This window comes from Lepidochelys kempii, chromosome 6 (assembly GCF_965140265.1).
Source record: "Lepidochelys kempii isolate rLepKem1 chromosome 6, rLepKem1.hap2, whole genome shotgun sequence".
NCBI lineage: Eukaryota > Metazoa > Chordata > Testudines > Cheloniidae > Lepidochelys > Lepidochelys kempii.
In genome coordinates this window covers 1224538-1249086 of record NC_133261.1, presented here as the reverse complement: position 1 = coordinate 1249086, position 24549 = coordinate 1224538, and the positions used below count along the sequence as shown (strand labels likewise).

The 24549-nt window shown below is 61.0% G+C and overlaps 3 protein-coding genes across 15 annotated transcripts; 2 read left to right on the top strand and 1 right to left on the bottom strand.

The window, feature by feature from the left end:
- The first annotated feature begins 1033 nt into the window (after positions 1-1033).
- TBC1D10B (TBC1 domain family member 10B) lies at positions 1034-12981 on the top strand. The gene is made up of 9 exons (XM_073346482.1): positions 1034-2108; positions 4575-4674; positions 5217-5324; positions 5428-5534; positions 5904-6018; positions 7070-7135; positions 7470-7659; positions 8813-8967; positions 9827-12981. The coding sequence occupies exons 1-9, from the start codon at positions 1204-1206 to the stop codon at positions 10484-10486; spliced, it is 2406 nt and encodes an 801-aa protein (XP_073202583.1). The 5' UTR covers positions 1034-1203; the 3' UTR covers positions 10487-12981.
- CD2BP2 (CD2 cytoplasmic tail binding protein 2) lies at positions 8892-24061 on the top strand. 10 transcript variants are annotated; one of them, XM_073346488.1, is made up of 7 exons: positions 8892-8967; positions 20478-20575; positions 21127-21274; positions 21502-21659; positions 21801-22281; positions 22449-22579; positions 22927-24061. In XM_073346488.1, the coding sequence occupies exons 2-7, from the start codon at positions 20495-20497 to the stop codon at positions 23035-23037; spliced, it is 1110 nt and encodes a 369-aa protein (XP_073202589.1). In that variant the 5' UTR covers positions 8892-8967; positions 20478-20494; the 3' UTR covers positions 23038-24061. The 10 variants fall into 10 exon arrangements, with proteins under 10 accessions (XP_073202589.1, XP_073202592.1, XP_073202586.1 ...); XM_073346491.1 differs by lacking the exon at positions 8892-8967 and adding an exon at positions 17826-17932 and having other exon boundaries at positions 21507-21659; XM_073346485.1 differs by lacking the exon at positions 8892-8967 and adding an exon at positions 17826-17932.
- On the bottom strand, positions 12034-20085 carry LOC140912292 (sesquipedalian-1-like). Of its 4 annotated transcripts, none has more exons than XR_012159267.1 (2): positions 16192-20085; positions 12034-14308 (listed from the first exon to the last, which is right to left on the bottom strand). XR_012159267.1 is itself a non-coding variant. In XM_073346494.1 (2 exons), the coding sequence occupies exon 2, from the start codon at positions 16024-16026 to the stop codon at positions 15433-15435; it is 594 nt and encodes a 197-aa protein (XP_073202595.1). In that variant the 5' UTR covers positions 16027-16038; positions 16192-20085; the 3' UTR covers positions 15207-15432. The 4 variants fall into 4 exon arrangements, 3 of the variants coding, with proteins under 3 accessions (XP_073202595.1, XP_073202597.1, XP_073202598.1); XM_073346494.1 differs by lacking the exon at positions 12034-14308 and adding an exon at positions 15207-16038; XM_073346496.1 differs by lacking the exon at positions 12034-14308 and adding an exon at positions 15207-16038 and having other exon boundaries at positions 16196-20085.
- Positions 24062-24549: the final 488 nt, after the last annotated feature.

Sequence of the window (24549 nt, the reverse complement as noted above, 5' to 3'; positions counted from 1 at the left end):
CCCACCCCCCACAACCCACCAGCCCCCACTCCCCTCCCCCAAGCTAGGCAGAGAACCCAGGAGTCCGGGCTCCCACAACCCACCAGCCCCCACTCCCCTCCCAGAGCTGGGGAGAGAACCCAGGCGTCCGGGCTCCCAGCCCCCACTCCCCTCCCAGAGCTGGGGAGAGAACCCAGGAGTCCTGGCTCTCCTCCCCCCCCCCCAGCTGGGCACCCCTTGACCAAACTCCCAGAATCCTTTTCAACGCGGCCAACCCCCGTCCCATTGGCTGCTGCTGTGCCCCTCCCCGCCTCCCTGTCCATTGGCTGCCGCTTAAGCCAGCCCTCCTCTCCTATTGGCTGAGACAACCGCCAATCAACCGCCCAACTGTCACCAACGGCCCCTCCCCCTTGGCGGAGGGCGCCCCATGCTGAGCTTCCGGGAAGCTTGCCCGCTCTTGGGTGTCCATTTGTCGAGGAGCCTGCCACTCCCGCCCTAAGTCCGCGCTCATTGGCCCGAGGAGTCGCCGGTCAGTTTCCCGCTCCGATGTTTTATTGGCCGACAGACAAGGCGCTCGGGCCGCCCGTGAAGCTGCAGGTGTTCCCGACACTGATTGGTTGAGCTGCGACCCCCTTCTTGACGCTAATTGGCTGACCTAACGCCGGTCCTCCTGGGATTGGCTGGAAGGTCGCGTTAGATCCGCCCCTTCCTCTCACAGGCCCGCCTCTCCTGTCTCTGTATTGATTGGTTTAACCCCACCTTCCGATTGGGCGGCTGGGGCGATACCTCTGCTCCGATTGGCCACATCCCCACTGGTCCCGCCCCATCGCCCTAGCCCTTCTCTCTCACCCGCCCTTCCTCTTTGATCGCCATCTCCCCGATTGGCCGGAACCCCGACCTTCCTTGCCCTGACTGGCCCAGCCCGCAGCCGCTCCCGCCCACGCGGACCCGCCCGCCAGCCACCCTCCTCCCCTCCAATTGGCTGGCCCGGTTGCCCTCCCGGCCTGGGATTGGCCGCCCTCCCACGTGGCACTGCTGGGCTGCGCGCGCAGCCTGGGGGGGGGCGCCCTGGCTTCTGGTTGCTGGATGCTCAGGCTAAGGCAGGGACCCCGCCAGGCTCCTGCCTCCGCCTCCCTCCCCCGCCACTCTAGGCCAGGCTTCGGTGGGGGCAACTAGGCCGCCCCCCCCCAAGGGCCGGGGGGGGGGGAGGAGCCGGCTGTCGCCATGGAGATGGGGGCCGGCGACGCCCCGTCGCCCCCGCCCCGGTACAACGCCCCCCGCTCGGCGCTCTACGCCGCCAAGATGAGCGCCACGGCGACGCCACCCGCCCCGGCCCCCAGAGCCCCGGCCGCCTCGGCCTCGGCCTCGGCCGGGCCCGGGGGCTGCGGGGCGGCGGCTGCGAGGGCGGCGGCGGCTCCGGGCACCGTGGGGGCAACTGGCAGCAGGGCGGCGTCTCCGGCGGCGTCTCCGGGCAACCCGCCGGCGTCTCCGACAGCTGCCGGCTGCGGGGCGGCGTCGCCGGGCAGCGCGGCAGCGGCGACGAGCAGCGGGGTGGCGTGTCCGGCGCTGACGGACAGCGTCGCCGATGCGGCGACGTCTCCCGTGGCAACAGCACCCGTAGCCAGCATGGCGGCTGCCCCGGGGATGGTTTCCGTGGCAACGACGCAGCTGGCCGGGGTCGACGGGGTGGCGGGTCCCACGGAGGCCGTCACCGCGGCGGCGGCCTCTCCCACGCCGTCTCCCGCCGTGGAAACTGCACCCCCGTGCACCCCGGTTACGCCCCTCCCGGCGCCCTTCCCCTCGCCGGCCGTGATGGTGGTGGCGCCGGAGACCAGCTCCCCCACTGCGACGGAGGGGCCCACAGGCCTGGGTTCCACCGCCTCCCAGGACACGGGGTCGCAGTCCAGCCTGGGTCCCGGAATCCCACCTCCCAGGCCCCCGCCGGCTCCAGACACCCTGAGTTACCTGGATTCGGTCAGCCTCATGTCGGGCACCTTGGAGTCCCTGAGTGGCCCCGGCTTCCTGGACGACGTCAGCTCCCTGGGCTCGGACTCGGAGATCAATGGCTTGGCCTACCGGAGAACAGACAAATACGGCTTCTTGGGGGGCAACCAGTACTCGGGGATGCCGTGAGTACCCGAGCCACCCTCCCTCACGTTTGCTCTTTCCTCTGTAGGGGGCGGTGGCTCTGGCCTGGCGCCAGGGCAGGGGGCTGGCTGGCTCACAGGGGTGGGAAATGGGGACCCAGGACCTTTCCCCTCTAGGGGCGCCATCTCTGAGCTGGTCCCAGGGCACTGAACGGGGCCGGGGTGGGGAATGGACCCGGGGCCTTTCCCCTCTAGGGGGCACCAGCTCCCATCTGTTCCCAGTGTCGGACAGCCATTCCCCGCTGCCCCCCCCGCGTCACTGTCCCCAGCAGGAAGCAAGTGTGGTGGGTCTTAGCCCAGATTTGTGCAGGGCCCGCAGGTGCTGCCCAGCCCAGCCCTGGCAGCCTCAGCAGAGAGGCCGAGAGCTGTGGAGTGCCTGGAGCAGGGATCTTCCCTGCTCTCCCGACCCGGAGCCTCCCCGCCCAGCCCCATGCTGCCTCCCAGGAATATCGCCTTGGGGGAGCCATGCCTGGAGCCCGCTTACTTCTGTTTTCTGTCCCTGGGAGCCTCTGTCCCTCCATCCCCCTCCCAGGCCGAAACAAAACTCCTAGCAAACTTGAGATCACTTCCCCGTCCGGCCCCCTGTCTCCCTTCGCCCCCCACAAACTAGCCCTGGTCGGAGTTGGGGGGCAGGGGCCGAGACCTGGCCTGTTTGTCACATGGGTGGCTTGACTGAAGCAGGTGTCTTTCCACGATGGGTGGGGTCTATCCCATCCCTGGGGCTCAGGGCCTCTCCTGCCATGCAGCTGAGGCCCTGGGGGCTGTGTGCAGGCTCAGGGACCGGGGGCGGGGAATGACTGAGTGGAGGAACCACCGGGTTGGAAGCTAGGCTCAGGGGCTGATCTGGAGGCAGGGGAAACTGGGTTGGGGAGACCGAGGGGAGGGGAGAAGGCAAGACCAGATTGGCTGGGCCGAGGGGCTGATCCTGGTGGGGAAGGGAGCAGGGGAAGACCAGGATGAGGGGTCAGATCAGATGGGGTGGGGAGACTGGGCCTGGCAGGGAAGGATTGAGCTGGGGCTGAGGGGGAAGAGGTGGGCACAGGTATGGATGTGGGGGAAGACTTGGGTGTGGTGTGGGGCTTGGGTGGGGAGGGGCTGATGCTTGTGGGAAAGGAGGAGACTGGGCCGTGAGGGGAGAGACTAGGCTGTGGAAGGGCTGGGCCGTGGGGGGAGACAGACCCTCCAGACACAGCTCTGCAGTGGGGGGAGATGGTGTAGAAGAGGCATCTCCCAGCTTCTCCCTCCCCCCCACACTCGTGCAAACACCCCCACTTCCCTTCCTGAGTTTCTCAATGAGGCAGCCCCAAGCCACCACTTCCTGTTTCCCCTCCCTGCTCTTCCTGTTTCTCCGCCCTCTCCCTGCCCATCCACTCCCTACCCTGGTCCTGTGGAGTCTGAGCTCAGTCTGGACCCCCTCCCCCTGGCATATACCCCAAGGCCACCTCCATGGACCGTTCTGCCCTTGGCCTGTCTGCTGAGGCTGCTGGGGGCCTCATCATCACCCATGGCAGGGCGGGGAGTGGGGGGGTGGGGAATGGAGAGGCTGGGGACGCATTGGCTGAGACCCAACAGACTCATCACATGACAGGGCATCCATTTGGGATGGCTTCCCCGTTTTTGATCTAGGGGGGAAAGGCTCCGTGTCCCTTTCCCCGTCCCCTTCCCCCTGAGCCAGCCAGTTCCCCAGCCTGGGGCAGGGTCGGAGCTGGTGCGCCCCAGAGAGGGAAGGCCCTGTCTCCCCCTTCGGTTGGGCCTTCACACAGCTCCGGGAAGGGGAGAGAACAGGCAGGGGGGCTGCTCGGGAATCGGCAGCGCGAGGCGTTTTGAAGTAGGAACTGAGAGCTCGTCTGCTGGTGCTGGGAGGCTGCTGCGGTGGGGCTGGAGGGGAGCCTCCCTGGCTCGATCGGATGCAAAATCATTTCAGACCCACGTGTTTCCTTCTCCCTCCTGGGGGAATGGAACCGGGCTGGTCTGTTTCACTTTGGACCTTGTTAATTTCACTTCCGGGTCAAACCCACCCATGGCATCCCTGGGATGGAGCTTTGGTAGAGCTGGGGGTGGGGGCAGGGCTGAGCTAGCAGGGGGCTGCGGGTCAGGAGTGAGGGGCACTGGCAGGGCTGGGCTGGCAGGGGGCTGCGGGTAAGGAGTGAGGGGTACCGGCAGAGCTGAGGCGGGAGCTGAGGTCCCTATTATAATTACAAACATCCTAGATGGCTTGATAGGGCCCCAGTTCACATTGCAGTCTGGGAGCCAACGTACCCCAGTGGGGGTGGTCTGCTTCCTGCCCCCCCATCCCCTCCTGTGCCCTCCTCTGGGTGGGGCAGCTCCCAGCGCCAGCAGCCCTGCTCCCCCCCCCCCATGGCACTGCTGTGGGGAAGTCCTCCCCTTGCTGTACCTGGCCGGTGGGGTGTGGCTGCTCCGTGTCTCTGATTCCCTCCCTCCCCGCAGGGAGAGCGCCATCCCGGTGGACGTGGCGCGGCAGCGGGAGCTCAAATGGCTCGATATGTTTTCCCACTGGGATAAATGGCTGTCACGGCGATTCCAGAAGGTGAGTAGCTTCTGCAGCCCCGGCCGCTCCCAGCAGGGGGCGCTGTGGGGAGAGGGCGGGGCGCCGGCTGTGGGGGAGCTCCCAGCTACTCCAGGACTGGCTGCTCCCAGCAGGGGGCGCTGTGGGGAGGGGGCGGGGCGCCGGCTGTGGGGGAGCTCCCAGCTACTCCAGGACTGGCTGCTCCCAGCAGGGGGCGCTGTGGGGAGGGGGCGGGGCGCCGGCTGTGGGGGAGCTCCCAGCTACTCCAGGACTGGCTGCTCCCAGCAGGGGGCGCTGTGGGGATGGGGCGGGGCACCGGCTGTGGGGGAGCTCCCAGCTACTCCAGGACTGGCTGCTCCCAGCAGGGGGCGCTGTGGGGAGGGGGCGGGGTGCTGGCTGTGGGGGAGCTCCCAGCTACTCCAGGACTGGCTGCTCCTAGCAGGGGGCGCTGTGGGGATGGGGCAGGGCACCGGCTGTGGGAGGAGCTCCTGGCTCCTCCAGTCCCGGCCGCTCCCAGCAGGGGGCGCTGTGCTGTGCTAACATGGCGGCTCCTGTTTGGGCAGGTGAAGCTGCGCTGTCGGAAGGGAATCCCCTCTTCTCTCCGTGCCAAAGCCTGGCAGTTGCTGTCGAACAGCAAGGAGCTCCTGGATCAGAACCCCAACAAATTTGAGGTGCGCGGCCTCCCCTTGGGGGGCGGTTCTGGGGGGCGGGGAGAGACATGAAGGTGACGGGCAGCTGGGGCAGAGTCTCACCCCCTGTCCCCGTGACTCCTAGGAGCTGGAGCGCCAGCCCGGGGACCCCAAGTGGCTGGATGTGATTGAAAAGGATCTGCACCGGCAGTTCCCCTTCCATGAGATGTTTGCCGCCAGGGGAGGCCATGGGTGAGTGACCGGGGTGGGGAGCCTCCATTGGACCAGAACCTCCTAGTCCCTTTCCTGAGCTGGATCAGAGCCGGCGCCCCCTAGAGGGGACAGGCCCCGTGTCCCATTCCCCATCCCCTGAGCCAGCCAGTCCCCGCCCTGGGGCTGGAGCCGGCGCCCCCTAGAGGGCAAGGCCCCATGTCCCATTCCCCATCCCCTGAGCCAGCCAAATGTCCTGGGGTTGAAACCGGCACCCCCTAGAGGGCAAGGCCCCGTGTCCCATTCCCCATCCCCTGAGTCAGCGAGTCCCCGCCCTGGGGCTGGAGCCGGCACCCCCTAGAGGGCAAGGCCCCTCCGTGTGTCTAACCCCCGTCCCTTTCCTGCCCACAGGCAGCAGGATTTATACCGCATCCTAAAAGCCTACACCATTTACCGGCCCGATGAAGGGTACTGCCAGGCCCAGGCCCCCGTGGCTGCTGTCCTGCTGATGCACATGCCCGCTGAGGTAAGAGCAGCCCGCTAGCCCCCCCTGTGGCTGAGCGAGAGCTTCCCAAAAGGAAGGGGGGAAGTTCCAGCGTTATGCCTCCCCCGATCTCTTGCTTCTTACATGTCTGGCTGGTTTTACCTCCGGGCACTGCTTGGATTTGGGGCTGGGAGTCAGGACTCCTGGGTTCTATCCCAGCTGTGAACAGGGAGTGGGGGCTGGTGGATTAGAGGAGGGGAGCCTGGGAGCCAGGACTCCTGGGTTCTGTCCCAGCTCTGGGAGGCGAGTGGGTCTAGTGGTTAGAGCTGCGGGGCTGAGGTTCTATCCCCTTCTCTGGGCAATACCCCTCCCATCTGACATAGTGTCCATGCAGTTTGTCCGTCTGTCCAGGTCTCTTTTGCATGACTGTGTTTTATGTGTCTGTGTTTTCCGGCTCCTGTTTCTTCCTCTGTCTCTCCAGCCTGAAGCATTGTCTGTTGCTTTGTCCATCCCAGTCTGGTCAGTCTGTCCGTGGCGTGCATCATCTTTCCCTGGTTACACATGTTGGGGTTCCCCCCCGCAACCTTCCCCTTCCACCATTTCTGTGTTTTCAGACTGGCTGTGGGTGTGCCCGGGACTCTCTTAGGGTGTGTCTGCACCGCAAAAACCTCTGTGTGTTTTAACCCCTGGTAGCTAACTGGAATTAAAATAGCAGTAACACCTTAGTAGCTATTCCAGTCCGAGTTAGTTGATGTGGATTAGGAACATGCCTTTGTGTGTGTGTGTGTAGACATATCCTAGGTGCGTGCCTGGGTCTGCTCTCTTGGGGAGTCTCTGAGACCTGGTCTACAGCTAGAACTTGAAGTGACCTATCTGTGCCACTCCGGGCTGGGAGAATCTCGCTCTGAGCACCGCAGTGAGGTCGACCTATGCCCCAGGGTAGACGTGGCTCGGTCAACAGAAGGAGCTGGATTAACCACATGGAGGGGAAGAAACCCGTTCTGTCGACATAGCGCAGACATGCCTTGGGGTTGGATCCTTTCTCTCTAGTGTCTGTCTGTCTGATGTGTCTCACTTCTCTCCGTCCCCGCAGCAAGCCTTCTGGTGCCTCGTGCAGATCTGTGAGAAGTACCTGCCAGGTTATTACAGCGCCGGACTGGTGAGTAGCACCCCCCACTGGTGGAGCAGGGCAGGGCGGTCTCGGGGCTGGGGTCCCCCTCCCCCTCTCTGGGAGGGGGATTCTGCCAAGTGATCATTGGTGGAGAGGGGTGTGTTGGTTTTGGGGGATGGGGACAGGGGGGAGCGTATGGGGAAGGAGGGGGGTTGATGGCAGGAGATGGGGAGCCCTGTGGGGGAGAGCAGTGAGGAATGGGGGTGAAGGGGGAGTGTTGGGAGATGGGGGGGGGACAAAGGAGGGTGTTTGGGGATGGGATGGGGCAGGTGGGGAATGGCAGAGTTGGGGAAGGGGCTGATGTGTTCCCGTCCCCTGGCAGGAAGCCATCCAGCTGGATGGAGAGATTTTCTTTGCCCTGCTGCGCCGGGCATCCCCCATGGCCTATCGGCACCTGAAGAAATACAAGATCGACCCCATCCTCTACATGACGGAGTGGTTCATGTGCATCTTCTCCCGCACCCTGCCCTGGAGTTCTGTGCTGCGTGTCTGGGATATGTTCTTCTGCGAGGGTGAGATGTCTGCCAGTTCTGTATCTCCGTCCAGCCCTCTGAATGAGTGTCACTGTCCAACACAATCCATCAGCCCAATTTAGTCCAACCCAGCCAATCAAACCAAACGAAACTTCCAACTCAGTCCATCATCCTATCCCAATCCTCCCTCCATCCATCCATCCGACCTACCCTACCCATTCTCCATCCATCTATCTGTCCAGCCAACCCAACCCATTCCACATCCATCCATCCGACCAACCCAACCATCCATTATCCCATGTCATCCATCCAGCTGACCCACCCAACCCATTCTCCATCCTTCCATCCATCCAACCAACCCAACCATCCATTATCCCATCCCAACCAGTCATCCATCCAGCTAACCAACCCAACCCATTCTCCATCCATCCGTCTGACCAACCCAACCAGCCATCCATCGATCCATCCGTCTGACCAGCCCAACCCATATCCCATCTATGTATCTGACCAACCCAACCATCCATCCAACTGACCAACAGTACCATCCATCCATGTGACCAACCCATCCCGTGTCCATCCAGCCATCCCATCCATCTGATTAGGCCAACCGATCTCCCATCCCAGCCAACCATCCATTCCCCTGACCAGCCCAACCCATTTCCTATTCATCCAACTGTCCCCTCCAACCCACTGTCCATCCATTTGACCACCCAGCCCACTCTTATCCATACATCTGACCTATCCACCCCAACCAGCCAACCACCCATTGATCCATCTGACCCAGCCATCCCGTCCAACCAACCACTCAACCCAGTCCAAATCAACCATCCATCCCTCAACCACTCCATACAACCCAATCCAACCCAACTCAACCCTGTCCCTCCAAACCAACCATCCGTCTGATCAGCCCAACCCATATCAACCATGCGTCCAACCCAACTCACGGCATCAACCCAATCTGTTAATTCATCTTCCATCAACTCAACCATCCCATCCAATTCAACCCAGTCCAACCCAACCCTGTCATCCTATCCAACCCAACCCATCAACCCAGAGGTCTCATCCAGCCCAACCATCCATCCAACTGACCCACCTCTGCTCTCCTTCCTATGTGTGCATGGCTGACACCCAGCACCAGGTCCCTGAAACCCCATGACTCACACCAGTCTCTCTACCCTTTTCCCCACCCCAGGGGTGAAGATCGTCTTCCGGGTGGGCCTCGTCCTTCTCCGGAATGCTCTGGGCTCGGTGGACAAGCTGCGCAGCTGCCAGGGCATGTATGAGACCATGGAGAAGCTGCGCAACCTGCCAGCTCAGAGCATGCAAGAGGACTTCCTCATCAACGAGGTGAGCCCCATCCAGACGTGCTGAGTAAGGGCCTGGCTGGTTCAGGGTGTGGGAGGGAGACCACCATGGCTCAGCAGGGGGCGCTCTCCCCTGGCAGTTGGTGTTGACCCCAGTGTGGCACTAGGGCAGGGGTGGGCAAACTTTTTGGCCCAAGAGCCACATCAGGGAATATAAGTTGTATGGCGGGCCATGACTGCTCACTAAATTGGGGTTAGGGTGCAGGAGGGGGTGAGGGCTCCGGTTGGGGGTGTGGGCTCTGGACTGGGACTGAGGGGTTCGGAGGGCAGGGGTGTGGGAAGGGATGCAGGCTCCGGCTGGGGGTGGGGCTGGGGATGAGAGGTTTGGGCTGCAGGAGGGTGCTCCGGGCTGGGATCGAGGGGTTTGGAGAGCGGGAGGGGGATCAGGGCTGGGGCAGGGGGTTGGGGCACGGGGAGAGGCTCAGGGGTGCAGGCTCCGAGCGGCGCTTACCTCAAGCGGCTCCCAGAAGCAGCGGCATGTCCCTTCTGTGGCTCCTACGTGGAGGCGTGGCCAGGCAGTTCTGCACGCTGCCCTATCCGCAGGCACCGCCCCTGCAGCTCCCACTGGAGCGCCGGAGGTGGCCATTGGAGTGGATAGAAGCCGGAGCGGAGCCAGTCCGGAGCGGGGCAAGCTCCAGAGCCCGCTCCCCAGAGGGAGCTTGCGGGCCAGCTTAAAACGGCGGGTGGGCCGTGGTTTGCCCACCCCTGCACTAGGGGGTGCTGTGCGACAGGGGCTGGGGTGGGTTACCCAGTAGGGGGCGCTCTGGGTCGGTGCAGAGCCAGGCTAGTACTCTAGAGGGTACTGTGCCGCCGGGAGCCTGAGCGGCGTCTCCCGCCCACAGGTGGTGAACCTGCCTGTGACGGAAGCGCTGATTGAGCGTGAGAACACCGCGCAGCTCAAGAAGTGGCGTGAGAACCGCGGGGAGCTGCAGTGTAAACCCTCCCGCCGCCTCCATGGCTCCCGCGCCATCCACGAAGAGTGTCACCGCATGAACCCCGCGCTGACCCCCAGCACCAGCCTGCTCAGCCTCACCGGCTTCAAACAGCGGGCGACCCGCGGTGCTAGCATGGGGGGCAACTTCTCCCCCGCCCACCCCACGGGCAGCCTGGCCGTCTCCGCTGACCCCGCTCCAGCCGCTACCCCAGGCCAGGTGGTGTCGGAAGGGCTCCACCCCGCTCTGCCCTCCCCCACAGGGAACAACGCGCCGCTGGGGGGCCCCAAGAAGGGGGGAACGAAGGAGAAGAAGAAGGAGAAGGAGCGGGAGAAGCAGGAGAAGGAGCGCGAGCGGCTGCAGAAGGAGCGGGAGAAGCAGGAGAAGAAGGAGAAGGAGAAGCTGGAGCGGAAGCAGCAGAAGGAGCGCGCCAAGGAGGAAGCCAAGCAGAAGAAAGAGAGGAAGGTCTCCATGCGCCGGAAGGAGCCCAAAGTCCCACCCCGCGCTGAGGATGCGGGGCAAGATGGGGATCCCCCGGCGGGCTCTGTGCTGCAGGACACTTACTTCTGAGCTGAAGGGGGGGGAATGACAGCGGGGGGGCCCTGCTGCCTCCGACCCACCACAGATTCAGCCAAGGACCAAGGGGTGGGGAGACTCAGATGGGGGTGGGGTCGCTGACTGGGAGGAAGCTGGAATCTAAAGGACAAAAGGGTGTCGGGGTGGGCCAGAGAGTGTTGAGCTCTGAGCTACCCATCGGGGGCGCCCCACAATCTTCCTCTTGCCAGGAGGGGACCTGCTTAACGACTTTGAAAGCCAAACGACTACTGTGCTCTCCCCACCCTCCCCCTCTTTTCTGTGTCCTCCTCTCCCGTCGGTGGAACAAACAGGTACACCCCTCCCCCCAAGCGCTTTCCCAGAGGTGTGGGGCATGTCCCCCTCAAGTCTTAACAAGAATATAATTGTATTAATAATCGTCTGGCCCGTTTACTGTATATAGGAGAATCCTCTTTAAACTATTTAACCACTCCAGCCCTACGCTCCCCCTGTTCCCTTCCTCAGGAGAGGTTGGTTTTAAGAGCCACCCTCTTGCCCCCTTGCTAGCAGGAGCACTCACTCCTCTTTGTGCTGTTCACCCCCAAACGCAGTTTTTGTTGATGGACGCAGGTATCAATAAAGTTCTTCTACTTTGACAGTCACTGGCAAGATGGATGAACTTTATTGACAGCCCAATGTATGCGGACAGGGCATAAGTTCCCAACACCATATTTTGTTACTGATCAATAGCCCAGTGTTCCCCAACGGCATCAGTAAAGCTCATCCGCCTCTCAAGAAGGCATTGATAAAGTCACATGCCAGGTGAGAAACTTTATCGATAGCCCAGTGCTTGCGGACAAGAGAACAAGAAAGTTCTTCCATCTCCCAGCACAGGATTTTTGTGGCAAGGAATAAACTTTATCAGTAGCCCAGTGTTGGACGAACCGGTCTGTTCTTTTGTCTGCCAACCCTGGGCTGTCAATAAAGTTCACTCCTTGTCCCCACCTAGAGCTTCATTACTTGTGTGGCACCTTGGCGGCCCACTGTTATGGTCTCCTTCTGGGAAAGATGGTGAACTTTATTGGTGGCCCACTTTGCCGACAAGGTGCCAATAAAGCTTCTTCCCTGTAAGAGTGGGGGGATGAACTTTATTGACAAGCCAGTGTTCGCAGCCAGAGCATGGGATTCCATGTAAGGGCAGGGATGAGCTTTATTGACGTCCCAGTGTTTGCAGACAGGGTATCAATAAAGTTTATTTCACTTGAGAGCTGCGATAAATTTTATCGAATACCCTGCGTTGCTGGAAAGGGAGCCAATAAAGACCCCCAGTGGCTGATGCCGTGGGGCTTTTTCAGGAGCAACTGTATCCAGCTAGCACCGCATAGCCCCTCTGAATTTGCCCCAGGGGGGATTAAATTGGCCCCTAGACAATAACCCCCCTCCCAGGATGCCCCCTTGGTTATCTCTTTTGTTTTTTCAATTCCCAGCCTCCCCTCCCCCGGCTTATTTGTGACTCTTCCCCCCTCCCCTCCCCATCAACACACTCCAGTCCCCCTAGACCCATCAAACAACCCCCCCCCCCCAAAAAAAGCATGAACAAACACCCTTAAAATAACTGGAATTTTCTCTCTCTCTCTGAATGTGGTACGCTGTGCGACCACTAGGGGACACCCGCTGGCCCTACAGAGGGACAGCAGGGGTCTCTGGTTGGGTCTCAGATGGGACGCTAACGCTTTCACGCTGGCTGGGAGAGGGGTGGGGCTGACCCACTGGGAACCCCCCAACTCCCGCTGTCTTGTGTAAAGCTAGCAAAGAGCACCAGGGCTTCTGGGTTCTATCCCTGACACTAGGTGGGGAGTGCGGTCTAGTGGGTTAGAGTGGGGGGTGGGCTGGGAATCAGGACTCCTGGGTTCTATCCCCAGCTCTGCCACTCCCTGCCCACGTGACTTCAACAAAGTCACTTTCCCCCTTTTCTGTGCCTCAGTTTCCCCTCTTTGCAAGACATGGCTTTAACTTAACCTTGTAGAGTCACTTCTTGGAGCAGGAGACCACATTACTGGTCTTTGCCTCCAGCCAAGCCTCATTCCCACAATTCACCTCTCCCACAAACCATGTTGTTAACAGCCCCCCCAGCCAATGTAACTCCCATCTGCCACCCAGCAAGCCCCCCTTTTCTCCCTCCCACCCGTTGTATATACGTGTCTCTCTATACACATATATTATATATATGTCTCAGTATTGTAATTATGTATACAGACATTTTGGGTTTGGCCATGAGGTCTTATTTAATGGGACAGACACTGGAATATAGACATACAGCCCGCCCGCTCCAATCCCTAGCCTCCCTTTTTATGTCACCCCCATCCTGGGCCGGAAGGGCAGAAAACCGGATGTTTACGTTTTACATCTCTCCTCTTTTCCCTTCCTTCTCCGTTCCTCCCCCCGCCCCTTTCTGTTGTTCGTGCCTCTTTCTTGGAGATTTTATTTTGTCGCTTTGTTTAAAAAGGTTAACAAAAAAAAAATATTGCATACTTGGTGGAAGACGCAGCGCTGTTCTTTGGGGGGTCATGGTTGTGTTGGGGGACAAGGCTCTCTGAGGATCATTTGGGTTGTAGGTCTCAGAATCATGGGCTGTTGGGGGGTGTCACTGGATTGGGGGGTATAGTACTCTGAGGGCCTCTGGGTTGCGGGTGATGCATCTTTGAGAATCATTGGCTCTTGGAGGGTCATTTGAGAATCATTGGCTGATTGGGGGTTATGGCTCTTTGAGGGCCGTTGGGTTGTGAGTCTGGCTCTTTGAAGGCTGGGTTGGGGGTCACAGTTCTTTGAGGGTCACTGGATTCTAGGTCTTTGATAGTCACTGGGCTCTTCGAGGGTCATTGGGTTGGGGGTCATGATGGTTGTTTGAAGGTCATTGAGTTCTAAGACTTTGAGGGACATTGGTTCTTTTAGGGTCATTTCAGAATCATTGGGGGTCATGGCTCTTTGAGTCATTGGGTTGTCAGTCTGGCTCTTTGAGGGTCATTGGATTGTAGGTCTTTGAGAATCATTACCTTGTTGGGGGTTGTGGTTCTTTGAAGGCCCTTTGTGTTTTAGATCTCCGAGAATCATTGGCTGATTGGGGATCATGGCTCTTTGAAGGTCGTTGGTTTGGGGGTCTTGGAGGATCTTTGGGTCTTTGAGGGTCATAGTTCTTTGAGAGTCCTTAGACTGTGGGTCTTAGTTCCTTGAAAGTCCTTTGGGGGTGTCACAGGTGAACAGGCTTGGTGCTCTTGAACAGCCGTGAATTGGGCCCTCTCCAGGGCGCATGCACACTAGGGTACGTCTCCTGGGCTTCACCACCTCCTTGGACCAACCTCAGATCCATCAGCACCCGTGTTCCACGCAGTGAGCTTCCCGCAGCGAGTCCACCTGAGTAGGACACCTTCCGCACCCCCCCAAAGGGGCCGGGCACCCTAACTTCTGCAGTCAGCAGTGACTCCCAGCCAGGGGGGTACACCAGAAGGGTTTGTTAGTCATCTGGAACAGCAGAGAAACGTTCATCATTCGCACAGAGAGCAGGACATCACAGCAAAGTCCATCTTGGTCAGACCTAGAGCCCAGGGCTGCTTTCTGACTTCCTGAGACCCGTCCAGCAGCATGTGTCTCTGTCCCACGGCAGGTGCCCCAGCTCATGGCTTTGATTTCCAACTGGTCAGAACTGGCTGGCTTCCTGCCCAGGCCAGGCTCGTCAGTTGCCAGGAAACAAATTGTCCGTTGGCTGGGCCTAGGCAGCTAGGGACACTCACACTTTGTCCTCTACGGGTCTCTGCAAAGATCAAATGCCTGTGTCCCACCACCTGGTTAATCATGGAGCACCTGAGGGAAACAGACAGTATTCGTACAAACCATGAAGAAACGCCCCCCACTTCATCACAGCATGTCAGTGGGTTCTGGTCCTGGGGTTGTTCTGGATCACTGGCTTGAGGGTTGCTGAGTTTTGAGTCTCAGTTCTTTTAGGGTTACGGTGTGAGGTTAGCGAGTGCCAGGACTTCTGGGTTCCATCCCCAGCTCTGGGAGGGAAGTGGGGCTTAGTGGGTTAGAGCGGGGAGGGGAGGGCTGGGAACCAGGATTCCTGGGTTCTGTGGGCGGGGAGCAAGGTCTAATGGGTTAGAGATCTTGACTGGGTGGACGAGCAGTGGCCACAAGGGGCCGGGCTGTGAATTATGGAAAGACAAGGCCGTGCAGTTCTGTGCTTGCGTAGGTTCGGAGAGGACGGTGGGGGACTGGGTCCCGTCCCCAAGGGCGGGGGCTTGGAACAGAAACGGTTGCAGCACCATTGTTGAAGGAGGTCAGAGCTAGAGTCTGGAGGGACAGATGGGGATGATCCTGCCCCAGGCGGGCATGGGCTACGTGGGTCTTGATGGAGCGTCTCCTTCTCTGCTGGTCTCCGTGGCACGAGATCTTCCTTTGGTGCGGGTGGGGATTGGCTGAAATGAACTGGGATGTTCTCAGACCTCAGAGCTGACCCCAATGCCTCTGTGCCGTGCTAGGGGGCGCTGTGCTGCATGGAGCAGGGTGGGGGGCTCTGCAGGGGGCGCTCTCCCCTGGCAGTCAGTGCTCCTGCTCCTCACTGCGCCCCCTGCTGGGAGAGGGCGGGGCTGGAGTAGCTGGGAGCTCCCCCCACAGCCAGCGCCCCCCCCCCCCCTCCCCACAGCGCCCCCTGCTGCTGGCTGGATGTGACCAAATGGTGAATTCACACGGCTGGTACCAGGGCCTGGATACGATAATTTTATTATTGTAAAGGCATCTTCACAGTGTAAATATTTGGCAAATATTTTGTCCCCATTTCCCAGTCACCCCAGCCTACAAAGGCTTAATCCCGACCTGCAGCCCCTGCTAGCCCGCCCCTGGGTTCCCTATAGTTTCTCCTGTATTTGATGGCAATGAATGTGGATTCCCTACCCCCTCCAGCTCGCCTCCTTTCCCCGCTCCCTCTCTCCCTACTCCAAATCAATCAGGTCCCCCTGCACCGTCTGGGCCCCTCCTGCTCTCTCCTCCCTCCACCTCACCCTCAGTTTCACAATCTCCTTCCCAAACTGCCGGTGAAGCCCCTCAAAATCCGGCAATCCCACTGCTGACACCAATGGGCTGCACTGCGCAGCCCCCTCCTCCAGTGGTGTCACCCTGAGGGCCCCGCTGTCCCGGTACTGTCCCTCCAGCTCCGTCAACAGGACCCGCAGGTAGTCGAAGCTGGCTGTGCTCAGAGCCCGCACCCAGCCCTCCATGGAAGTCTGGTCTTCAGCAGCCATCTTGTAGGCCCGGTGGCCCAGCGGACCCCGAGAGTAGGAGATCTGGAAGGTGAAAGGCTCCGTGGCGGATTCCTGTAGCTCCACGGTGCAGCCCTCCAGGAGGATCAGCCTGAGCGGCTCGCGGTCCCCCGGCCGCTCCCAGTAAAAGAGCAAGTTCCCCCGCAGCTCACACCAGCGGCGCTGATAGCTGCTGCTGCGTTCGCTCTTCTTGTAGAGCCGCCCCTGCCGGTCGGGGGGCGCCGCCATGCGGGAGTAGCCCAGGACGCTGCTTTCATGCAACTTCATGTGGCCGGGGACCTGGGAAGGGGGAGACAGGGAATGGGACCCGGGGCCTTTCCCCTCAAGGGGGCACCGGCCCCAGGGCGGGCGCTGGCTGGCTCAGGAGGGCAGGGAATAGGAAATGGGGCCTTTCCCCTCCCGAGGGTGCCCACCCCAAGGTGGAGACTTTACCTGCCTTCTCCTGTTTCTGTGATCAGCCGGATCCCCCGTTGTCCTGGAAATCTGCTGCCCCTTTGGGGCGTGGGGGCTCCCCCGTTTTCCCTTCTCTCTCTGGGTCAGAGCAGGTGTCACTTTTAAGGTCCAGCTATTTGACCTTATTTGTCCCTTCAATCCAGCTATGAGCCCTGGACTCCTGTGTCCGCCGTGGGGGGTGCACCGGTGGCTATCCAGGGGTGCAGCCCCTCTGGGCCCCCTTCTTATCCCCGCCCTAGGGCACCTTACTGGGCATGGGAACAGAATAGCTAGAACAAGGAACTATAAGGAAGTTGCCTAGGCTGGAGTTCCCCTTGGTCCTAAGGAGATCCATGTTCCTGGGGGAGTTTGGGGGGGGGACAGGGAGACTGATTGGGGGGGCTGTCCCAGATTAGAGGGTGTCTCCCCCCCAAAAAAAACTAAGACCAGCCCCGGTTAAACACAAGGGGGGGTCATACCACATCCTTAGCCCCAATTTGGGGGATCTGGCTACCTCGGGTGGGGGGTCCCCACCTAGATGAGGGAGGTGTCCCTCAGGAAGGTGCGACTGCCCCTGGAGAAATACAAGGGGGTCCCCAAAGTTTAAGCTCAGGGTAGTGGGGGATCCGGAGACCCCTTCTGGTTCCTTCCCTTGCTGGAAACGTGCCCCCCATTTCCCAGGGTCTGGGGATAAATTTGTGTGTGTGGGGGGGGTTATACAGGGCCCTGCCAAATATTCCTCTGGTGTTGATCCCGGCCTCTCCCTCGGAGTTTAATCCTGATCCGTGGGGGCTGAATGGCTGCCAGGGGGACCCACAGGTGTGACCCCAGGTGGGTTGGGGTTCACCCCCCCTACAGGGGCAGGGGCATCCTGGGGGGTGCCCCGGGGTGAAAACGCCACCGGCCCTTCCCAGGGGCTTGCGGGCGTCAGACCCCCGGGCAAGGGGGCAGGCCGGTCTCCGGTCCTACGGCGGGGGCACAGGGGTTTTCGTGTGTGTGTGTGGGGGGGGGTATGTGGGGGGAGCAGCTTGTCCCAGCGGGGGGGCAGAAGGGGTGGGGGCGGTTGGGGTACGGGGTGGGGGGAGTATCCCCCAGATGCCGTAATAGGGGGGCGGGGGGCTCTTGGGGACTAGGGCTGCGGGGCCCCATAGTGGGGGGATGCGGGGGGGGGACGTGGCCCCGTGCTGGGGATGGGGGGGTACGGGGGGGGGCTATGGCTGGGGGATGGGCGGGGGTTAGGTCGCGGGGGGTGCATTTGGGGGGGTATTTCCCACCCCCACCCGGCGCCGTGGGGGGGGTCACGGGTCACGCGGGGGGGGGAGAGGGAAGAGGTCGGAGAAAACCGGGCGCTGCCCCTTTAAACGTTGCCATGACGCCGGCTCCCCATGGTAGCCAATGGGCTGAAGCCAGCGGCTGCCAGGAGATGACGTCACTTCCTCTGCCTCCCCGCAAAATAGGCTCCTGCCCCTTTAAGTCCTGCCCTCACTCCAGCCCCGCCCCCATCGCCGTCCGGGAGCGACGTCACTTCCGGCGAGGCCCTGTTGGGGGCGGGCCAAAGGTCCAGCTTCCGGGGGGGCTCCGGCCCCAGCCAATGCGAGGAAACGGCGAGAAACGGGACCAACCCGGGGCGAGGGGCGGGGAGGGAAACGGCCCGTGGGTGACGTCACATCCGGGCCGGAAGGAGGGCGGGCTGACCCGGAAGCGGTTGTTGCGCGAGGCGCCCTGCGAGCTCCGGAGACGGGTGAGCGGCGCAGCCGGCGGGGCGCTGATTTGCATATGCAAATGCGGGGGCTGTGGGGTCCCCGGGTGGGGGGTGCCTGTCAGGCCCCGGGCGGGGGGGGGGTGATTGGCGTATGCAAATGAGGGGGTGGGGCTGGGAGGGCGCAGTCCCCCCCTCCCCCCCGTTCCTATGGGGCCGCCCTCTTGCGGGGCTCCCCCCCCCGTCGGGGGAGAGTAGGTTATTTGCATATGCAAATTAAGGCGTTCCAGGTGTCCCCTGATTGGGTTGTTGGGGGGGGGGCTGAAATCGGGGAGAGTCATTTGCATATGCAAATTAGGAAGCTGGGATGGGGGCTGCCCCTTAGATCTCCCCCCGGGGGGCATGGGGCTGTTCTGTGGGGCCCCCCCGTGTCCCTCCTGGGGGGCCGAGCAGCGAACTGCCCCATGCGCCGGGGGGGTCCCCGTCAGGGACAGGCAGGCTGGGAAAGGGGGGGGCATCTGGAGGGGAGCTCATTTGCATATGCAAATATGTATTAGCGCTAGGCCAGAGTTTACTAGCCTGGACCCCCAGACAGGGGTGCAGGTCGAAATCGCTCCTTGCCGGTACTGCTGGCGTGGGAGGGACACGTGGCCTCCCCCCGGGACCCTCCATGGGCCCCCCCGTCCCCTCCGACACCCCCGTTACCCGTCTAAAATTTTACAGCTGCACCTGTTAGACAGGGGCTTTGGGCCCCTGGTGCCCTCGAGGATCCAGAAGGCCCGGAAGGACGATCGCCCCAGTTCCCCTTAACACGCGACCTGCGCCCCCCTTTGGCCCAACTAAGCTTCTGCCGGCTTGCCTCTATCGAAGTCGCCAGGCACGAGGAAAGCAAAGACGCGGAGCCGTCTGGGTTCGACGGGGAAGGGGCGCAGAACTGTGTGCGCCATGGACCCCTTGGCAGAACTCCAGCCCAGATTGTTTTATTATTGTCCTCAGCACGACCTACAGGAGGGGCGACCAAAATCCGCCTGGCAGAACGCGCCTGAGAACGGTCTCTGGGCGGAGAAGCAGTTGATCGAAATCACATTCTCTGATCTCTTGGGGCCAAATCCTGTTCCCACTGAGATCAAAAGGAGTTTTGCTGTTGAGTTCAATGGGAACAAGCTTTCACATTTGGAGAGCAAAGAACAAAATCACTCAGGCAAGGGCTATGTTGCTTATACCACCGGTATCAAAGGCTGCTGACCCATGTGAGAAAGTCAGCGGAGATCTGATCTTTCTTCATTGCAAGGGAGAAATCAGCCATCAATGAGGCTAGAGCAGCCTCTGTACCACATCCAACTCATAAGTCCATCTGCAAAGGATCAAGGAAATATGAAGGCTCCAGAGTACCTTAAAGTCCTCAGTCCCTTGGTTAGGATGCTCCCATTAGTAGATGTTCATAGTCCAGAGGCTGGAGCTGGAAAGAGGCAAAATGGAGATGTTTCCAGGCCAGGGCGTTTTAGCTTCTGCCAAGTGCCCAGTAAAGGGAAATCTGTTCTCGCTGTGAAAGATGGTGTTTGCAGTCACGTAGGCAAGTCACACGTCCATCACCCCCACCCATCTTCTAGTTAGACCGTTCACAACAAGTCCATTAAGTGTCGACAGGCGTTTTCCAGGGTCCATCGTGAGCGAAGAGTTCCTTATTGGGCCATTCAGCTGGACTTGTCCCTTCATGTGCCGGCTAAATACCTTGTGGGCATTACCACAGGAGCAAACATGTAGTGAACAGAGCGAATATTCATACCTTCAGATACCAAGGTGAATATATGCCATTTCTGTGCATGTAATCATAAGTACCAGCTGTTTCACCTACCTGACGGTTCCCAAAAGAGATTCTGAACAGTCACACCACGTACCTGAGACCCTCTGTGCCAGCCCCTCGCCCCACTGGAGTTTTGCTATCTGTTATGTAACAACAGAGATGCAGCCAGTGAGATGACTCTGTTTAGCTTAAAAGGGCAAGGTTAACTTTGAGCTGTTTGGGTGTGACTGAGCCTTTAGTCCGGGAGGGCACACTGGCTGGCCCGCATTCAGGGTAACGGGCTTCGGTAGTCCCAAGTCTTTCCGGTACCCCGTACCCACTAAAAAGCTCTTGTCGGTACTGCGTACCGGAGCTTACCCCCCTACTTGCACTCCTGCCCGCAGATAAGGGGCTTATCGGTGACCAGCTGGGGTGGGCGTGACTGAGACAGCAGCCCCGGGTCATGTGGGGCCTGTTATCGTTTGGTCTCCTCTGCCAGGGCCTGGTGGGTTGGCGCAGGGTCTCTTGTGAGTTGTCGGTTTGTTACGGCAGGGTCCTGTTTAGCCAGCTCCCGCTATCGTTTGTTGTGAGTGGCGGTTTGTTATTGTAGGGTCTTTTGTTTGTTACCTTAGCACTCCGTGGGCCTCGGTTTGTTATTGTAGGGTACCGCTTTGGGATCGTCCCTTTATCGTAGGGTCTCTTCAGCGCTCCTCCCTGTCGGGCTGCGGGCGGGGCAGTGAGGCCCGTCTTGGGCCTTGGCACTGGGGGACTTCCACCTTTCTCACCCAGCTCTCCCCCACGCAGGACCGTCAGGGGCCACCATGCCCAAGCGCAAGGTGACATTCGAGGATCAGGCCGAGGGGGATGAGGAGGAGGAGGAGCTGGCCATGCCCAAGAAGAAGGTGAGTTACGGGGATGGGGTGTGGGGGGGGGACTCCTGGGGGGGAGGGATCTCTGTGGGGTGGGGAGTCATGGGGGGGGAAGGGTCTCTATGGGGTAGGGGTGTAAAGAGGGTCCCTGTTGTGAGGGGGGTTCCCAGAGGGCACAGAGTCCCTGTTGGGGGGATGGGAGTGCAGAGGCATCCAGTCTCTGTTGGAGGTGAGGGATCACTGGGGGAAAGGGGGGGGCCCCTGAGAGGGTAGACTGGGGTAGGTGGGAGTTGTGTTTGGGTGCCCCCCTGGGGTGTCTTGGAGTGACTTGTGGGTGGTATCCGGGGGGTGGCTGTGTGTCGGGGTGATCTGGGGGGCTGTATCTCAGGGTGACACGGGGATGGTATGGGTTGGGGGGGTCTGGGTGATCCAAAGGGGGTGATATCCAGGGCGGCTGTGTCTCGGGGTGATTCGGGGGCGTATATAGGGGGCTGTGTGTCGGGGTGACCCGGGTGGTGGTGCTGGGGGTGGGGGTGCTGTTTCTCAGGGTGGCTGAGGGAACCTAACATCCCTTCCCACCGCAGCTGGCAGAGCCTGGCCTGGGGGCCAGCGGCCCAGGGAGCCGGTTCAAGGGTAAACACTCCCTGGACAGCGACGAGGAAGACGAGGATGAGGAGGGGGACGGCAGCCGGGCCAGTAAATACGACATCCTGGCGTCAGAGGACGTGGAGGGTGAGACCCTGGTCTGGCTGAGGGGGCAGGGATCCGGTGGGCAGGGGGCTTCGGGGGGAGTGTGTGATCCAGGGGAGAAGGGGGCTGGAGCGGGGGGAAAGGAGGGGAGACTGGGGGGTTGGGGGGTGATCGTGCAGAGCAGAAGGGGGGCTAATCTGGGGCTGGGCAGAGCAGGGAAGTCGAGGAGACTGTGGCGGGCCTGACGGGCAGGGGGTCTCCCCGGGCAGGGCAGGAGTCGGCCACCATCGACTACGAGGACGGGGTGCGGATCACCCCCTTCAACCTGGAGGAGGAGATGGAGGAGGGGCACTTTGACTCGGAGGGGAATTACTTTCTGCGCCGCGAGGCGCTGATCCGGGACAACTGGCTGGACAACATCGACTGGGTGAGACGGGGGGGGGGGGGGGGGGATCCGGGGGAGGGGAAACCGAGGAAGGGGGGGAGGAGCGGAGACGGGGCCGGGCGGGAGTGGGAGGAGAAGGGAGACGGGGTGGCTGGACCAGTACTGATCCCCGCCCACCCCCAGGTGCGGATCAAGGAGCAGCCCCCCGGGAGCCGGCAGCCCCCCGGCGGAGATCAGGAGGAGGATGGGGAGCCCCCGGGGGGGCGCCCCCTGCTGGACAAGCAGACCCTGCTGGAGGGGATGGTGGAGATGGTGCGGCCGGGGGAGACGGTGGCCCGGGCCATCCAGCGCCTGGGCAGCAAGGGCGGGGCCCGGGGCTCGCGCCCCCGCCGGGCCTGGACCCGGGCCAAGGCCGAGGCCCCCGCCCCCCCGGAGGAGGGGGAGGCGCCGGGCTCACCCCAGAGGCGGGAGCAGCTGGAGCGGCTCTCGGGATTGGCTGACCAGATGGTGGGACGGGGCGTCTACGAGATCTACCAGGAGACCCGCGAGAAGCTGGCGCTCCGGCTGCGGGCGCTGACCCAGCCCCCGCCTGCCCAGCCCCCCCCGGCCCTCGACATGTTTGCCGAGGACATCGACGAGGCCAGGCTGAGAACCCAGGCGTCCGGTGAGACACTGGGGGGCTGCGGGTCTGGAGTGAGGGGCACCGGTGGGGCAGGGCTGGGCTAGCAGGGGGCTGCGGGTCGGGAGTGAGGGGCTCTGGCGGGGCAGAGTTGGGGTAGCAGGGGCCGTGGGTCGGGAGTGAGGACGCTCTGACCCCCGGGTGTTGTCCAGCAGGGGGCGCTGAGGCAGGGCTGCAGTCCGAGGACGGGGAGGAGCCCCTGGCCGAGGTGATGTGGGAGTACAAATGGGAGAACACGAATGGGGCTGAGCTGTATGGGCCCTTCAGCAGCACCCAGATGCAGGTGAGACCCCAGTCCAGAGCCAGGGGTCCCCGTGTGCCCAGCTCCCTCCGCCCCCGAGGGGCCACGTCCCAGCGCCGGCCGCGGGGTCCCAGTTTACCCCACCCCCGAGGGGCCGCATCCCAGCACCAGGCGAGGGGTCAATGGGTGCCCAGTCCCGGCCCCACAGGGGCCACGTCCCAGCGCCGGGCGAGGGGTCCCCGTGTGCCCAGCCCCCTCCCGCTCCAGAGGGGCTATGCCCCAGCCCTGGGCAAGGGGTTCCTGTGTACCCAGCCCCCACCTCCCCCCGCCCTGAGGGGCCGCGTCCCGCTGCCGAGCCCCGTGTAACCAGCTGCGTCTCTCCCCCGCAGGAGTGGGTGAACCAGGGCTATTTCAAGGAGGGCGTTTACTGCCGCAAGGCTGACAATTCGCAAGGCCAATTCTACAACTCGAAGCGGGTGGATTTTGACCTGTACACGTGATCCGCGACCAGCCTGCGACCCCTCGAGCCGAGGGGGCTGGACTCGAGTCTGGGGGAGCCAGGGAGGGAGGCCGGGGTGCATACGGGTTGGGGGAGGGTTAACCCCTAGCTTGTGGGGCGTGGATGTCACGTTGTCTTTATTTTTGGGGGGGATTAAAATATGTCTATGTCTTGTACTGTGCTGGTGCCGTCCACTGCTGGCTGGTGTCTGAGTCAGCGGGCCTGGACAGCCCCTGGCAAATGGGGATTCTCCTGCCAGCCCCTGGGGTCAGGCCCATGGTGTCCTGGATACATACATAGAGCCCGTGGGCTGGGTTGTTATGGTAGGGTCTCTCGGGAGAGACAGGGCTGTTTGGGTCCGTTTGTTTTTGTAGGGTCTCCTGGCAGGGCTGATTTGTTACTGTTAGATCTTAAGACCGCTATGAGTTGCGTGTGTCGCTTTGTTTTTGTAGGGTCTCTTAGGAGAAGCAGCGCTGTTTGGCTCAGTTTGTTTTTGTAGGGTCTCCTGGGAGAGGCAGGGCTCCGTGTGTTGCTTGGTTTTTGTAGGGTCTCTTGCATTGGCTGGCTTGTTGCTGGAGGGTCTCATGAGAGCTAGGGCTTTTGTGTGTGTTTTGTTTTGTCATTGTAGGGTCCCTTGTGAGTACTGTTTTGTTTTTGTAGGGTCTCTCATGAGCACTTGAATACTAGGGCCTCTCTTTGTGTCATTTTGTTCTGGTAGGGTCTTACAAATGCTAGGACTGTGTGCGTCATAGAATCAGAGACGATCAGGGTTGGAAGGGACCTCAGGTCGTCATCTAGTCCAACCCCCTGCTCAAAGCAGGACCAACCCCCAACTAAATCATCCCAGCCAGGGCTTTGTCAAGCTTTAATATTGGGGCAATAGCAAATGTGGCTTTGTTTCTGTAGGGTCTTATAAGTGGTAGGGTTGTGTGTTTTGGCTGTTGTTGTCGGGCCCTGACAAATGCTGCTTTGTTATGATAGCGTCTCTCACAAGAATAAAGCCGTGGTTGGTGCCTTTGTTGTCATATGGCTCTTCTGTGTTATTGTCCGGTCTCTAGTCTGCTGTTGCCATATCCGGGGCTGCGTGTGCCAGCTAATTACTGCTGGGTTCCCTGTGGGTGCGGGTTTGTTATCGTGGAATCTGGAGCCGTGTGCTGGTTTGTTGTTGTAGGGGCTTCTGTGTTGTTACAGGGTCACCTTGGCTGTTGTTGCAAGATCTGGGACTGTGTGCATGTCCGTCTATTACTGTGGGTTCAAAACCGTTCCCAGAGAGTCGTTATCAGTGGGTCACAGTCATGCTGGAAGGGAAATCGAATGGGGTCCCGCAGGGATCGGTTCTGGTCACGATCTTCATCAGTGATTTCGATAACGGCACAGAGAGCGCACTGATAAAGTTTGCAGATGATATCAAGCTGGGGGGTTGCAAGTGCTTTGGAGGGTAGGATGAAAATTCAAAACGCTCTGGACAAACGGGAGAAATGGTCGGAGGTAAATAGGATGAAATTCAATAAGG

Bases quoted from the DNA above. Each gene is read 5' to 3' on its own strand.
- TBC1D10B (XM_073346482.1), top strand. From the start codon at position 1,204: ATGGAGATGGGGGCCGGCGACGCCCCGTCGCCCCCGCCCCGGTACAAC. The intron at 4,675-5,216 runs GTGAGTAGCTTC...CTGTTTGGGCAG, and splicing joins TGTCACGGCGATTCCAGAAG to GTGAAGCTGCGCTGTCGGAA. The intron at 8,968-9,826 runs GTGAGCCCCATC...TCCCGCCCACAG, and splicing joins AGGACTTCCTCATCAACGAG to GTGGTGAACCTGCCTGTGAC.
- LOC140912292 (XM_073346494.1), bottom strand. From the start codon at position 16,026: ATGAAGTTGCATGAAAGCAGCGTCCTGGGCTACTCCCGCATGGCGGCG.
- CD2BP2 (XM_073346488.1), top strand. From the start codon at position 20,495: ATGCCCAAGCGCAAGGTGACATTCGAGGATCAGGCCGAGGGGGATGAG. The intron at 21,275-21,501 runs GTGAGACCCTGG...CTCCCCGGGCAG, and splicing joins GGCGTCAGAGGACGTGGAGG to GGCAGGAGTCGGCCACCATC. The intron at 21,660-21,800 runs GTGAGACGGGGG...GCCCACCCCCAG, and splicing joins GGCTGGACAACATCGACTGG to GTGCGGATCAAGGAGCAGCC.